This window comes from Cetorhinus maximus, chromosome 27 (assembly GCF_964194155.1).
Source record: "Cetorhinus maximus chromosome 27, sCetMax3.hap1.1, whole genome shotgun sequence".
Lineage (NCBI taxonomy): Eukaryota > Metazoa > Chordata > Chondrichthyes > Lamniformes > Cetorhinidae > Cetorhinus > Cetorhinus maximus.
Genome location: NC_135905.1, coordinates 10,395,531 through 10,411,611, shown reverse-complemented (window position 1 = coordinate 10,411,611; position 16,081 = coordinate 10,395,531). Strand labels below are relative to the sequence as shown.

The following is a 16,081-nucleotide window of genomic DNA, read 5'->3' as shown; positions in this document are numbered from 1 at the left end:
TTAACATAATAAAATCTCCCAATGCACTTCACAAAAGCAATATGGAAAAATGTTAGACAGCCGCCCACATTAGGAGTTATTAGGCCACATGACCAAAAACTTGGTCACAGAAGTACTTTTTAAGGAACGTCTTAAAAGGAAAAAGAGATGGAGAGTTATAGGGAAGGAATTACAGTGCTTCGTGTCTCGACAGCTGAAGGAATAATTCCAAGCCATAATAATGCAGCAGTTGTGGAGGAATAATGGAGAGTACAGATAGATTTGCCCAAGCAGCAGGAGCCAGCCTTCAGGATAGCTGTAGCCTTTTCCTCGATTAGCCATGTTGAAGGGGCCCAATTATATTTTTCCTTTGTTTCACCATGGAGCATCTTCATCAGGATCATCACTGTTTTCATTAGGTACCCCATATTGCCTAGAAGCCATCCTGATACTTTCCTCTGGTTTGTGAGGAGAGTTGGTACTGAAGGCATCATGCCAGTTACCAAGATAAAGCACATCCACATCCTGAAACAAAATAGCAGCACCACTGGCAAAAGTATTCTCACATTGAGCTGAAGTTGCTTTTGAATTTGGAATTCCAGCAATATTTCTATCTTTATCCCTGCTGCAGAGATTGTAACTGCCATTTTTTCTTAACCAGTAAGTCTTATGTTGGGGAGGGCATAATGTTTCTGTGGTTTCATTTAAATATAGTTGCTATGATGTAGGTGGTATGTGTGACTATATAAAATTAGCAGGCTGGTACATTCATGATGACTGAAGCTTCATGACTGGTTGCTCCCACCTTCTGTATAGCATAATCCCAACATACAAAACTGGTGGATACTGCATGCTCCTGGACCCATTTTCCAATCCCATTTGCCAAGACTGCAAAGATATTTGGGGAGAAAGAGTAGATTATCTCAACCTCCGACTCCCATGCTACTGGCATGTTTGGAAAACGTCTCCATTGGTTTCTCAACTTTCCTCCTCCTATCCCTTCCAACTTTTTCTCACTTCCTCCGGAAACACACATACTTGTATCTCGAACCTATTTATATTATTCCACAGTAACTTGTACCATATGAACAGTTTCCCACTGTAGTGCTACCTGATTTCCCCATTTAGTCCTAATTTCCAAAAATTTAAAATATTTTCTGTAGATTTTGACCAGTGTCAGGAGAACAATTCCTCTGGATGTTTATTTTAGTAATGTGGCAGGTTTCAGAGGGAGCATGGAGTTTGTCTCAAAACAAAGATCAAAGTCTACCAGGCGGTGGTTCTCAAATCACTTCTCTATGACTGTGAGGGCTACTGGCATCTCCTAAAGCAGCTGGATGCATTCCACCTTCACTGGCTGAGATCGATCTGCAACATCAATTAGCAGGACAAAATTTCTAACACCAAAGCTCGTGCAAAGTGTCGCATACCTGGTACCAAAAGCATGCTCATTAGCTCAGCTTTGCTGGGATGGCCATATGATTTGCATGAGGATTCCCACTTTCTGCAGCCAGCTGAGCATGGGAACCCACACCACAGGACATCCCAGCCTCAGATACAAAGACAATCTCAGAGCCTGTAAATTGAACTCCACTACATGGGAAAAATCCTGGACAGATCCAAGTGGCAAAGTCTCTGTCATCAAGCAATCTCAACATTTGAGGAGAACAGAGATAGATCCTTACAGGGCAAGTGAGTATGCTGCAAAGCCAGTGTCTTCACCGACTCCTCCAACAGTGAGCGACTTGATATGTAACATCTGCAATCAGATCTGCAAATCAAGATCTGATTTAACATCACATATGAAAGAACACCAACCCAGACTGTGAACAACTGGTGTCCTTGCCGAACACTCATTCAGTGTAGAGTACAGGTCTCCTTATTTAAGGAAGGCTGTAAATGCATTGGAAGCAGTTCAGAGTGTGGTCAAGAGATCACATTTGAGAAGATGTGATAAATCAAAGAGCAGAGAAAAGGCAAGAGAGAAAGGTATTAATATGGGAAATGATAAACAGATTGTGACAGGAAGGGACAGGGAGCACAAATCTAAGAGTAAATCAGCAGATGAGGCTAGAAGTTACAAAAATAACAAAAGGATGAAACTAAGCTCTCTCTATCTGAATGCACGTAGCATTCAAAACAAAACAGATGAACGGAGAGCACAAATAGAAATAAATAAGTATGATCTAATAGCCATTACAGAGACATGACTGCTGGTGACATAGATTGGGACCTGAATATTGAAGGGTGCAAGACATTTAGGAAGGACAGGAAGCTAGGAAAAGGTGGAGGGATGGCTCTGTTAATTAATGATGGTATTAGCACATCAGAGAGGGATGACCTAAGTTTAGGAAACCAGGATATAGAAACGGTTTGGGTAGAGATGAGAAATTATAAAGGCAAGAAGTCGCTTGTGGGAGTGGTGTACAGGCCCCCTAACTGCAACCATATGGTAGGACAGGGTATAAAGGAAGAAATAATGGGAGCTTGTCAGAAAGGTATAGCAATAATCATGGTGGATTTTAATCTGCATATGGACTGGGGAAATCAGATGGGCAAAGGTAGCCTAGATGAGGAAGTTGTAGAATGTTTTTGGGATAGCTTCTTAGAACAGCACGTTCTGGTACCAACAAGAGAGCAGGCTATACTAGACCTGGTAATGTGCAATGAGTTAGGATTAATTAATGGCCTCATACTGAAGGCGCCCCAAGGTAGCAGCGATCATAATATGATTGAATTTTACATTCAGTTCGAAAGAGAAAAGAGTGGGTCCAAAACTAGTATTTTAAACTATAATAAGAGCAATTGTGAGGACATGAAAGCACACCTAGCTAGAGTTAACTGGCAAATTAGGTTAAGGGATAGGCCAATACAGATGCAGTGACAGACATTTAAGAGGATATTTCGGAATACACAGAATAGAAATGTACCAAAGAGAAAGAAAAATTCCAAGTTGGGGGGGGGGGGGGTGGGGGGGCCCACCTTCCGTGGTTAACTAAAACAATTAAAGATAGTATCAAACTTAAAGAAAAAGCATTTAATTGCGCAAAGATGGGTGGCAGATCAGAAGACTGGACAGAATATAAAGAAGAGCAAAGAATGACCAAAAGATTGATAAGGAAGGAAAAATCAATTTGATAGAAAGCTAGCTAAAAATATAAAGACAGATAGTAAGGATTTCTACAGATATTTGAAAAAGAAAAATTAACAAAGTGAGCATTGGTCCCATAGAAGGTGAGACTGGGGATTAATAATGGAAACTAAGGAGAAACAGATGAATTTAACTGGTATTTTACATTGGTCTTCACTATAGAGGATACAAGTAACATCCCAGAAATAGCTGTAAATCAGGACATGGAAGGGAGGGAGGAACTCTGGAAAATTACAATCACCAGGAAAGATTGTTGGAGCTGCAGGCTGACAAGTCCCCCGGTCCTCATGGATTTCATCCTAGGGTCTTAAAAAAAGTGGCGAGTGTGATAGTTGATGTGTTGGTTTTAATTTCCCAAAATTCTCTAGATTCAGGGCAGGTTCCATTAGATTGGAAAATAGCAAATATAACTCCTTTATTCAAAAAGGGAGGTATACTGAAAGCAGGAAACTACAGGCCAGTTAGCTTAACATCTGTTATAGGGAAAATGTTAGAAGCTATTGTGAAAGACATTATAGCAGTGCACTTGGACAATTCCAGGGTAATCAGGCATGATTTTGTGAAAGGGAAATCATGTTTAACCAAGTTATTGGAATTCTTTGACATAGTAACATATGCTGTGGATAAAGGGTAACTGGTGGATTTACTGCACTTAGATTTCCAGAAGGCATTTGATAAGGTGCCACATCAAAGGTTATTGAAAAAAATAGAAGCTCATTTTGTAGGGGGGTAACATATTGGCATGGATAGAAGATTGGCTGGCTAACAGGAAACAGAGGGTAGGCATAAATGGGTCTTTTTCTGGTTGACTAGATGTAATGAGCGGTGTGCCACAGGGTTCAGTGCTGGGGAGTCAACTTTTTACAATTAATATAAATGACTTGGATGAAGGGACCAAAGTACTAAATTTGCTGATGACAGAAAGATAGGTAGGATAGTGAAATGCAAGGAGGACATAAAGAGGCTACAAAGGAATATAGAGAGGTTAAGTGAATGGGTAAAGACCTGGCAAATTGAGTATAATGTGGGAAAGCATGAAATTGTCCATTTTGGCAGGAAGAATAAAAAAAGAAGCATATTATCTAAATGGTGAGAGACTGCATAGCTCTGAGATGCAGAGGGATCTGGGTGTCCTAGTGTATGAATCTCAAAAGGTTAGTGTGCAGGTGCAGCAAGTAATTAGGAAAGCTAATAGAATATTATCATTTATTGCGAGGGGAATTTAATTTATAAGTAGAGAGGGTTATGCTTCGGTTATACAGAGCATTGGTGAGACCACCTCTGGAGTACTGTGTACTGGTATTGGGGTCCTTATTTAAGGAATGTAAATGCGTTGGAAGCAGTTCAGAGAAGGTTTACCAGACTAATACCTGGAATGGGAAGGTTGTCTTATGAGAAAGGTTGGACAGGTTAGGCTTGTATCCACTGAAGTTTAGAAGAGTAGGAGGCGACTCTATATAAATATATATAAGATCCTGAGCAGTCTTGTCAGGGTGGATATGGAGAGGATTTTTCCTCTCGTGGGAGAATCTAGAACTTGGGGTCACTTTTTAAAAATAAGGGGTCACCCATCTAGGACAGGAATGAGGAGAATTTCTTTCTCTCAGAGGATTGAGAGTCTTTGGAACTCTCTTCCTCAAAATGCGGTGGAGGCAGTGTTTTTGAATTTTTAGACAGAGGTAGATAGATTGTTGATAAGCAAGGGTGGAAAGGTTATTGGGGGTAAGCGGGGATGTGGAGTTGAGGTTGCAATCAGATCAGCCATGATCTTACTGAATGGCAGAGCAGGCTCAAGGGGCTGAATGGCCTACTCCTGCTTCTAATTGGTATGTTAGTCCGTCAAAGCGACGGGAGAATTCATTATCAGTGTGGCAACCAGTAACTGACATGTACATGTATGGCAGCAAAGACAAACCATGAGTTTCGTTTGTACTTTTAAAAAAACTAAGACCTCTAATTTCACCCCAAACAGAAAATCAGACAACCTCTCGAACTTCTGCTCTTGTACCATGCAACAACCGCTCGGAGGTATTTAACACTCGTCCGGGCAAGAAGGCTACACTCCAATTGCAAGGAGAGGCTGTAGCGACTCCTGCCAGCAATGAAATTATGGAATTAGCTGCTCAGCACCATATAAGAGATTGAACCTTCACCTCTTTAGCGGGCTTCTGCACTTTTTGGTTGCACTTGCACAGTGTTTTGTCAAGACTAAGATAAAAGCAAAAAAACTGCGGATGCTGGAAATCCAAAACAAAAATAAAAATAGCTGGAAAAACTCAGCAGGTCTGACAGCATCTGTGGAGAGGAACACAGTTAACGTTTCAAGTCCGTATGACTCTTGCACCTCGTTTCTATTTTTCCCTAGTTCTGTTGAAGAGTCATACGGGCTCGAAACGTTAACTGTGTTCCTCTCCGCAGATGCTGCCAGACCTGCTGAGTTTTTCCAGCTATTTTTATTTTCGTTTTGTCAAGACTTCCGGGCGGAACATGACCCAATACCTGGAAGCCCGGTGAGAAAGAGACTGTGGAAAGAGGAAGCGTAGTATGACGATTGCGAATACTATCCCCCTGTTCATTGGTGAATGGAAAGATGCTGCCAAACGGGACTGGTGGCCGCTGGAACGCCCCTTTCGCAAAACCTGCCTCTACAAGTTGGGTAGCGCGGGCACACCTATGTCTGTTCAATAGCTTTTCTTGAAAGACACCATCCTCAAATCAACTGCGAGACAGTGTCCCTTACTCAGTCAGGTAAAGCAAAGAGTAAGGCTCTCCGGATTCAGGTCATCCAAAAATATCATAATTCATCCAATTCAGAGAGAATGGCTGCTAAGTGCGTGCTCAAAGTAAGTAAATAGTACGGTGAATACGCTATGTTTCTCGGGCACTTAATAAATTCTGTAGAGTATATCTAAAATGCTCAGATTACTTAAATGGATGACGGAAAAACGACTTTCAGGCCCGAGGTTTGTTCCAACTGTCCCAATTTCCGTTTCTCTTATCAATCAAACTATTATCTTGTGAAGGGAAATGTTATATCGCAAATGACAACTCATCCAGTCTCACGATTTATACCAGATGGATTGTGTTGGACATGAAAATAATGAAGCCATCGACATGTTCAAGTGGGGAAATATTACCATAATGCTAAATTTATAGTTTCCAGATTTGCTGTTGGTGATGGTAAAAGCTAATGAGACCAGCCAATTGTTAACACCACTACTGTAATAAGCGGCGATCTGAATTTGCAGCTTTAGAAATACCTGTGATAAATTACATTGGTTTCTGGGCGCGATAAAGTTTGATCACAAATTGGGAAGTAAGCCATAATAGGACTCTAGCATTTTAATTTTTTTGTTTCCGCCTGGTACCGAAACAGGAACTTTTTGCATAAAAAAGATAAATGCTAAGCCCTACTGTGCTACAGAAGCAAAGACGGTTATTTCACACGCTGGGTGAATGGCTATAATTTTTATCAAGAAAATTGTGTCTCTAATATTAATCGGGATAACTCCCTTTATTGAGCAATTGTTGATTCTGTCATACCCAGTTTCCAAAGGCAGTGTCTTTTTTTTAACAGTTCCATGCCGGTTATATCGCATACTGCTGCCTTCACATCAATATAATCATATGTAATTTTGGTACATCACTAATGTAAGACCATGTTTAAAAAATTAAAAATTAAAAAATGCTAAGGTGCTATATAAATGCAATCCTCCACGTCTTTCGTCGTTTGTCATCCAAGGGCTATACAAGAATATCAGATCCGTTATATTTGTTTATCTAAATGATCTACCCAATTAGACAGAAACGAATTCTTTCTTTATTTAAAGAACTGCAATCTTATCCCCTCTTAGCCTGTATTTGTGTGTTGAAAATGATCCCATCTCTTGGAGCCTCTGGTGATGTAAGCAGTGTATTTGTCCTACATCAACAGCTTGCATTTATAGAGAATCTTTTAACAAAGTAAAACATTCAAGGTAAGTCTCAGGAGCTTTGTCAAACAAAATTCGGAACTGAGCCATATTAGGCCAGATGATTTTTTTTGGAAAAATATACTTTATTCATAAAATATCTGAAAGAGCATTACAAAACATTTCAAAACAGCCCTCACAAAAAGTGCAATCATATTCAAGTTTCCCACATAGATCATGAGGTACTTCAATACAACCAATGATATACATTTCAATATGGTCATTACAGTCAGGCAGTGCATTGGTATTCAAGTTGTCGACATAAGTCATGTTGTACTCTGAGGTGCTTCAATACAATTATGATATATTTAGTATTCACTGCATACATTTAATGTGAGTCATACAGCCCGGGGGTCTATACAACTCCCAGCCCCTGGGCTGAAGGATGGCTGAAAGGTCTTAGACAGCAACCTTTCCCCATTGTGCCTTTGTGGCAGCTGCCCCAAGCTTTAGTGTGTACCTCAGCACGTAGTCCTGGACCTTGGAATGTGCCAGTCTGCAACACTCAGTGGGAGACAACTCTTTGCACTGGAAGACCAACAAGTTTCGGGCAGACCAAAGAGCGTCTTTCACCAAGTTGATGATCCTCCAGCTGCAGTTGATGTTTGTCTCGGTGTGTGTTCCTGGGAACAGCCCGTAGAGCACAGAGTCCTGTGTCACAGAACTTCTCAGGATGAACCTCGACAGAAACCACTGCATCTCTCTCCAGACCTTCTTTGCAAAGGCACAATCCACAAGGAGGTGAAGAACGGTCTCGTCTCCACCACAGCCACCTCGAGGGCAATGTGCAGAGGGGATGAAACTCCTGGCGTGTTGGAAGGATCTGACGGAGAGGGCCTTTCTCACCACCAGCCAAGCTACATCTTGGTGCTTGTTGGAAAGTTCTGGCGATGAGGCATTCTGCCAAATGACTTTGACAGTCTGCTGGGGGAACCATCTGACAGGATCCACCCTCTCCTTTTCCCGCAGGGCCTCTAGGACGTTACGTGCCGACCACTGCCTGATGGACTTGTGGTCAAACGTGTTTCTCTGCATAAATTTTTCCACGAGGGACAGGGGGTACTTGGAGCGTTCCGCGGCAGCATGGCCAGACCCATCCTTCGCAACACCGGAGACAGGTAGAACCTCAGCACGTAGTGACACTTGGTGTTTGCATACTGAGGGTCTATGCACAGCTTGATGCAGCCGCACACAAAGGTAGCCATCAGGATGAGGGCGATGTTGGGCACGTTTTTCCCCCCCTTATCGAGAGGCTTGTACATCACGACCCTGCGAACACGATCCATTTTGGACCTGCAGATAAAGCGAAAGATGGCTCAGGTGATCGCCATCGCGCAGGAGTGTGGAATGGGCCAGACCTGCGCCATGTACAGCAACAGCGAGATTGCCTCACATCTGATGACCAGGTTCTTACCCGCAATGGAGAGGGAGCGTCTCTCCCACATGCCCAGTTTTCTTTGCACCATAGACACTTTTCTAACAGAAAATTCCAGTATATTCTATGGCTGGAGTAGAATATCCCTTGACAATTGGTGAGCCTATAATTGATTAACATGGGATCAAATGTTTACTAGGGTAGCCCCTACAGTTTTCTGATGAATGTTTGGACATTATTATATGATGGCACCTCACAATAGATATTTTAATTGCCAGACTTAACCTTCACAGCAAAAATACCTTAGAATCTCTGGCTTCCTTGAGACTTTCCATTCCCTTTATGCCTTATGCCTTGCCTTTAGTAAATGCAACAGGAATTCTCTACATAACCTTCTGTTCAGAGATTCTTTAAGAATTTGATGAAAGACACTTAAGAATTTGATTTTTTTTGTGGTCAGCTTTGTTTACATATATGAATTTATTGACTATGTTAATATTTTGGTTCTGTATAGTATTTCACCTATACATAGGTCAGACCAAATAGTCTTAGCCTGTACATTGGATGGCCTTGTTACCTTCTTCTTCCGATGTGGCAGAAGAGTTTGGTAAGTTTCCCATGTATTCTCTGCTGAGTGACATACCCAAGGTTTGGGAGTGAATTACTAAACTTGGGCATGCTAACTTGTATATAGTGGTGAATAAAGAGACAAATTCAATTTTAAGGCTCTTAGTCTGTTTTTGGATCCTGAGGTATAAATATGGGAGCAAAAGATTGGAGAGAAAAATTCTGCACTGTAACAATCTGAAATACAAGCCCTAGAAAAATGCATAACCCTTGTGCAATCTATAAAAAATGGTTCTTTGTTAGATTTTAACTCTGTTAAAATTGTTCCACCTGAAACATTTTAAATTTCTAAAAATGAAATGACTGATTAAATATTATAACTATGTTCTTTTCTTCCACTTGTGTAGACAAGAGGCACTGTCAGACCAAGTCCTACCTTTAATGTTCATCATGATGCAGAAAATCTTCGCAATGCTATGAAAGGACTAGGTAACTGAAGTTATTAATAATTTTTCCTGTTAAACTGCATGATGGAGGAGAGACAACTGCATTGGATCACAGGGGTGTGAGTGGGGTGGGCCTGGGCCCCTTCCTAATCCCTTCCCCATGGCAGCCAGGTGTCTGTGTTTCTGGTTGCTAAAGGCAGACAAACTATTATGGATGTCCAAAGGCCCCATGCACGTGTGATGCCCTTCTTTGACTTGCAAACTCTGCTAGCCCTGCTCAATGGCAGTAGGCTGGAGGAGTTCTGATCAACCCTCTTCTGTGAATGAGGGAAAAACAGAACTGCTAAAACTGAATATGTCAAGAAAATAGAAACACCACTTTTAAAGTGGCAAAACACATTACAAAGGCAATAGAGATAGGGAAAAGTTTGGACCAGTACTCTTATTTCCCAGAAATAAAAAAGCAGAAAATGTTGGAAAAACTCAGCAGGTCTGACAGCATCTGTGGAGAGAGAAACAGAGTTAACGTTTCGAGTCTGTGTGACTTCCTCAGAGCTAAAGAGTTATTTCCGAGTTTTTACTGATGTTCCATTTTAAGGTATACAAGATCGGTTCAGACCAGTATCCTTATTTCCCAGATTCTACTGTTTTTTTGTTCTTGATCCAATACTAAGAATTTTCCTGTTCTCAATTTGGTACGATACAGATCGTACGACTGTGCACAATGGGTAGAATAGGAAACCCCTTCTACAGAGGATCTTTAACTCCAGAGTAAAATGTTAAAATTGTGCCAACTTTTTAAAGTGAGATAATCATTAGAGATGATTGGAAATGGGTTAAATAAAAATTTTATGTGGTTAAAACCAAAGGAGATGAGGCATACTAAACATGAATACCAGCTTTCAGAGTAACAACTCCTGTGTGTAGTCAGCTTGTAGATATTTCACCAAAAAATAAATTCTTCTTAGAAGGAAATTTGGCAATGTCAACAAAGCAGATTGGATGGAGGGCAAGGCCAGAGCCTGTCGAAACCAATAACCAAGTGTGCCTTCTCCCACTAATTGGTTGCATGTAAATTTGAGAAGGAAAAGCATTAACACAACATAGTTTTTGATAGCCTTGGTTACAGGTGGATTTTAATCTTTAAAATACCTGTAACCCCAGAAGAAGTAGTGTTTTGCTTGACAGACAAGGAAAGCAGGCTTTTAAGAATTTCAGACAATACATCAAATGAAGTGTCAAGAATCAGAATGTTCCGCGGTCCTGTCTGTCCTATAGGAAATAAATCTCCTGGGTGTAGCATTCACATCCTTCTTCAGTAATTCCCATATCCACCATCACTGCAAACTCGACTTTTGTGAGTACATGTTGGATATCCTTGCTGCTTAGGTTAACAGTCCCTTACCCAACAGTACTTTCAATATTGGTAACACATTGGGCCGATATTCAGGACTGCTATTGGTGTTTTTTTTTTAACTGGCGGTCAGTTTTTTTTTAGTATTCTAGATTGGCACATATGATGTAAAACTTCTTAGTGTAGCAGAAGACTGGAAGAGATATAACATTTCAGTCAACACCTGCACTAAGCACTATATTTTGTTTGTGGTACTTTGCAAGATTTTAACTACAATGGAGAATTGTAGATGTGCAAATTAAATGTTTCCCCTACCTGCAGCTTAATTTAAAATGCTGTATTTTGCAAAAGTATGTAAATGTTCAACTTTTTTTTTAAAGTTAAGTTTTGGTTGTATGATGTGTATTTTTATCCTCCATTGTTTGTAAATTGAAGCACCATCCTACATTTTGCTGTACCATGATCTCTGAGACAAAACACACTGTTCAAAGATTATAATTCCCTCATTAATCCCATCATTTTCAAGTGTGCAAATAAAAATCCTACTCTCATGTTACTGCTTCCACCATGAATCGATGATGTTAGCAGTTTACTCAAGTTCCCAGCCTGAAAATCAAACAAATGTGCTAATTTGTGGATTTCATCCAGAGTAAACTCATAAAAGTACTATAATTTGTTTGATGTACTTCGTAAGGTTCCATGTAACACTTCCCTTTATTGTGTCAGCTATGCCCTGGTTGGTAGCACTCTCACCTCTTGAACTATGGTGAAGTACTGAGGGAGCACTACACTGTTGGAGGCACCATCTTTCAGAAGGGACATTAAAACGAGGCCCTGTCTTCCCCCAGTTTTTAAAGAATGAGTGCCCTGGCCAATGTTTGTCCCTTGACCAACATGACAATTTTTTTAAAAAAAGATGACCTGGCCATTATACATTGTGAAAAGTTGCTGTGTATGGATTGGCTGTTGTTTCCTACATTACAACAATGACTACATTTCGGGGATGAAGTCCATCACAGGACTTGATGGCCATGCAAGCTGTGTTCATAATGCTGTCAGACAAGTTGATTATCAATCTACAAATCCTTCCAATATGCCTACAGCAGACAGTGAGAGTGGGAGAATCTACTGATCAGCCATGCTTGATGCAGAGTGGCCCCCCTCAAGCGGTAGCCTCTAGTTCAGGCTAACGACCTGTTCCAGGAAATGTGAGCTATGGAACAGTAAGTGTATACTTTGTCTGCCTCATGTGATTTTAGACTTGGGAAGCCTCTGAGTCTAAATCTATTAGGACATCCCTTAGCTTTGTCTTTTTCTAGAGAAAAGAGCCTCAATGAAAACATAGTCCTTTGCATATCTTGGAAACAAATTACAGTTCATGCATGCAGCCAACTTATTTTCTCCTTCCATTTTCTATCTATCCCATACACAAGGACAGAATAGTTCAGTCAGTAATTATCCCACTGGATGCTGTCAATTTTCTTTGGAAAGCTTACTGAGCAGGAGAGGTGAGGACACCTGGAAGAGCCGGAAGATGAGTTGCTGCGAATAGCAAACATAACCTTTTCAGAGAGACCAAGTGTGTATGATGTTGAAGGTTGGGAGTCAAACTTGGGTCTCCAATTGCAAGTCTATTGCTGTAATAGAAGCAAAATACTATGGATGCTGGAGATCTGAAGTAAAAACAGAAAACTCTGGAAGAGCTCAGCACACCTAACAGCATCTTTGGAGAGAGAAACGGAGTTAACATTTCAAGTTCAATAAGACTCTTGTTCTATTGCTGCAATATTGTATTTGTGAGTCAGTTACCTAATTGATATTTTCAATTATATGCTAATTTCCTTGTTAATTCATCAGGAACTAATGAAGATACCATTATTGATATTGTGACAAGTCGAACCAACTTTGAACGACAGCAAATCATTAAAGCATTTAAATCAAGCTATGATCAGGTAATGAACATATCTTAATATTTAGCTTAACCCTCAATATGATACACAGCTATCATACACTTGAAAGAATTCAAGTATGTCAGCAGAAAAATCAATTTAGCCATTTTCCCATCAAGTATAAACCAAAAAAAAAATGAAGAGAACTTTGCCTAATAGATGGGTGAAATGCTTCAGATTTGGAAACTACTGTTGGTAGAACATATGCTATTATACCCTATATATTTTTGGAATTGCTACCCTGGTAACGGAGAGGAACAACAATAGACATTAGTTTAAATAGTATAATGCACTCTTTGTTTCATCTCTTCTTTAGCATAAGGGGTTCCTTGTAAGTTAAACAATCAGTTATTGTATTTCATTGTAAGGACAGCATAAAAATACTTTTAAGCTACTTACATTACTCAGTGCAAAAGCAGCTGAAGTCTGGTGTGCTATTGGGTGGGAACAATTGTATACTTAATATGTTAACAAATTTAGGCTGGGGAAGGGGTGAAGCCTTGGAAGGATTTGAAAACGAGGATGACAATTTTAAGGTTGAGACATTACTTAGTTGAGAGCTGGTACAGACCATCAAGCACAGGGGTTGATGAATGAATGGGGCTTGTATAGGACATGAACAGCAGAGTTTTGGATGGCCTCAAGTTTACGGAAGCTAGAATGTGGGAAGCCGGCCAGGAATGCATTGAAATAGTCAAGCCCAAAGGCATGGAAGAGGGTTTCAGTAGCAGATCAGCTTAGGCAGTGAGAGAATTGGGGGATGTTATGGTGATGGAAGCAAATGATTTTAGTGATGGCACAGCTATGCGTTCGGAAGCTCGTCTCTGGGTCAAATATGACACCAAGGCTTAGAACGGTTTATTAACAGATTGTAGATTTAAACGTAAGGTAAACTGAAGGGAGAATAAGGCAATAGGTCTCACATCCCCAGGATTGCAAGGACAGGATGTTGATAGTTGTAACCAGATATACCATAATGATATCACCACAAATTCTGAGGTAATCATTTTGAAGTATATTCAATTTGATGCTTTGCTTCTCCACTCTATGCTTGATAACACTAAGTCAGAAGCAGCTCAAAACAAGCCTTTGTGTGGCATTCCCTACTTTATTGACCCCAATGTACATTTTTTACTGATTAAATATAAAACTGCTTTGTTGAATAATGTGTTACTAAATTGCGACAGAGCCTAATTGAAGAACTGAAATCGGAGCTTGGAGGGAACTTTGAATCTGTGATTGAAGGGCTAATGCTAACTCCTGGAAAATTTGATTCAAAGGAACTAACATATGCAATGGTGGTAAGTCACAGCTATCCATTTTTGTTTTGGTCTTGCGTTTGTAAATAAAACTCCATGGCCTAAAATGTAGGGCCTGTCAAGCCCCAAAAATATGGCAGGCCTGTCAACCAGAACTGCACCACCCACTGTATTGGGCAAGGACAGACAAACGGCATCCTTTACCAATGCTCGGAGCAGGTGTTGGGTCTTTTGCATTATATAAATGCAGGGCTAAATGCCTGCTTGAGATCCCCAGTGCAAGATAGTATGTGGTCCTATGTTAGATCGCAACGCCACCCCCCACCCCACCACCACCACCACCACCACCACCACCACCGGTAAAATCACTGCTTCTAGCCCCTGTTCCACCTGCAGTCCCCGACCGCTTCTTCACCCCCTATCCCTATTAAGGCCACCACTTACCTGTGGGTCGTTGCAGCGTTTACAGCAGCCCACTCTTTCTCACCTCCCCTGCTTTGGCTCCTTCCGCAGCTATGTTCTTATTTGAATGAGATCTGAAGCCGAGTATTCAGGGCCCTATAGATCTTTTCGTTACTATGCAAGGGTAAATACCCTACTTCAGCGGGAGTGCCCATAAAGAGTGTTCTCACATTTCTAGGCCAAGTAATTAAGTGTGTAAGAACAAAAGTATGGAATTGAAAAAAGCTATCAAGCTCTTCAGCCTCCCTATTTTCACAAAATCTGTGCGATTTACAGCAAATAAGAACCCTTCCTGCTCTTGTGCACGTGTGGACAACTGATAAATCTGACACCTTAAGGTCAAGTAGTCTGCTAGCACTTGGTATCTAAGTTCATCTTTTTAAGGACTGCCACCAGTTGGGGCTGGATTTTCGGAATGGAATCGAAGGTGGGCGGGGCTGAAATTTAACTCTGCTGACTGGCGTGCCAATTCCCTGGCTTCAACCTGCTTCTGGGCCATTTTGGCATCATGGTTACTGGATCAGGCTCATAAAAAGCCTTATAAAGTCCACTGAAAGATTGGAATTTTTCAGTTGGCCTCCAGATTCCTGCATTGGCGGTGACCAGTTTAGGAGGAGGGCACCCAGCAGCAGGTCAGCACTCCTACCCCCTGCCTGCTTGGGTGTAAGAGCAGCCACAAGCAGGCCTGCAGAGGGACCTGACAGTGGTGGCCTGGCTGCTGAGTGTAATTTAATTAAAGATTTTTTTTTTTAAATGGCGAGAGGGAGCCTCAATGCTGAAGTGTCCTTTCCATTACTTACCTTCCATTTCAGCCTGCTGCTCCTGTAGAGCTGGAAGGCCACTGACTTATCCTTCAGCTTCAAAAGCCCGTCCATTGCCTTCAATTGAGCAGAGAATCTGGTTCTGTGGCAATTAAGGGGAAGCCCCCGTGAAAATCCCAACGAGTGACCGTTCCCCTTCTGGGGGTGGGTTCAGGACCCGGAAACAGCCTCGATGTCTGTCTCACTGCTCACCCCCCCCACCCACCACCTGGTGGGAAAATCCAGCCCTTGGTTGAGATAGTAGAGAGTTACTGTGTGTGGAACCTTATCTTGGTGTGAGTCATAGCCCGTGGGAGTGCAAGTCTAAAATAACTCTTGCATTTTCTTCATTTACAGAATATGCAGGCAATAATGAACCTTATTGAAGGGCTAATAGTATTATTATTGCCTGCGTACTGCAAAAATGTGTATGTATTTTGGCAAGAAGTATCATAACATTTAGATAAGAGGTCAAAGGTATCTAGACTTTCTTGTGTAATCGATTTTGGATGGTGTTGTCATTATCTTCTTTTAAGTTTGATTAACATCAAGGTGTACATACTTTGAATTCTGTATGGTTTAATAGGGCTTTGGAACTGATGAGCATATCCTAGTAGAAATCCTTGTAACACGGACTAACAAACAAATTTGGGAACTTGCTGAAGCCTACCAATCAGGTAATATATTTACTTTGTAATGCCTAAAATATTGAAGGGGTCCATCATCATAACTGAGCTTGCTTTTGGTATTGAAAGTGCCTGCCTCAAT

At 41.1% G+C, this 16,081-nt stretch overlaps 1 protein-coding gene across 1 annotated transcript in view; it reads left to right on the top strand.

Moving 5' to 3' along the window:
• Positions 1–5,650: 5,650 nt before the first annotated feature.
• LOC144668554 (annexin A4-like) overlaps positions 5,651–16,081 on the top strand; it is a 46,782-nt gene continuing 36,351 nt past the window's right edge. Inside the window, exons 1-5 of the mRNA XM_078530698.1 lie at positions 5,651–5,973; positions 9,451–9,532; positions 12,701–12,795; positions 13,980–14,093; positions 15,900–15,990. Coding sequence (XP_078386824.1) covers positions 5,950–5,973; positions 9,451–9,532; positions 12,701–12,795; positions 13,980–14,093; positions 15,900–15,990 — 406 coding nt within the window. The 5' untranslated portion in view covers positions 5,651–5,949. The remainder of the gene's footprint in view (positions 5,974–9,450; positions 9,533–12,700; positions 12,796–13,979; positions 14,094–15,899; positions 15,991–16,081) is intronic.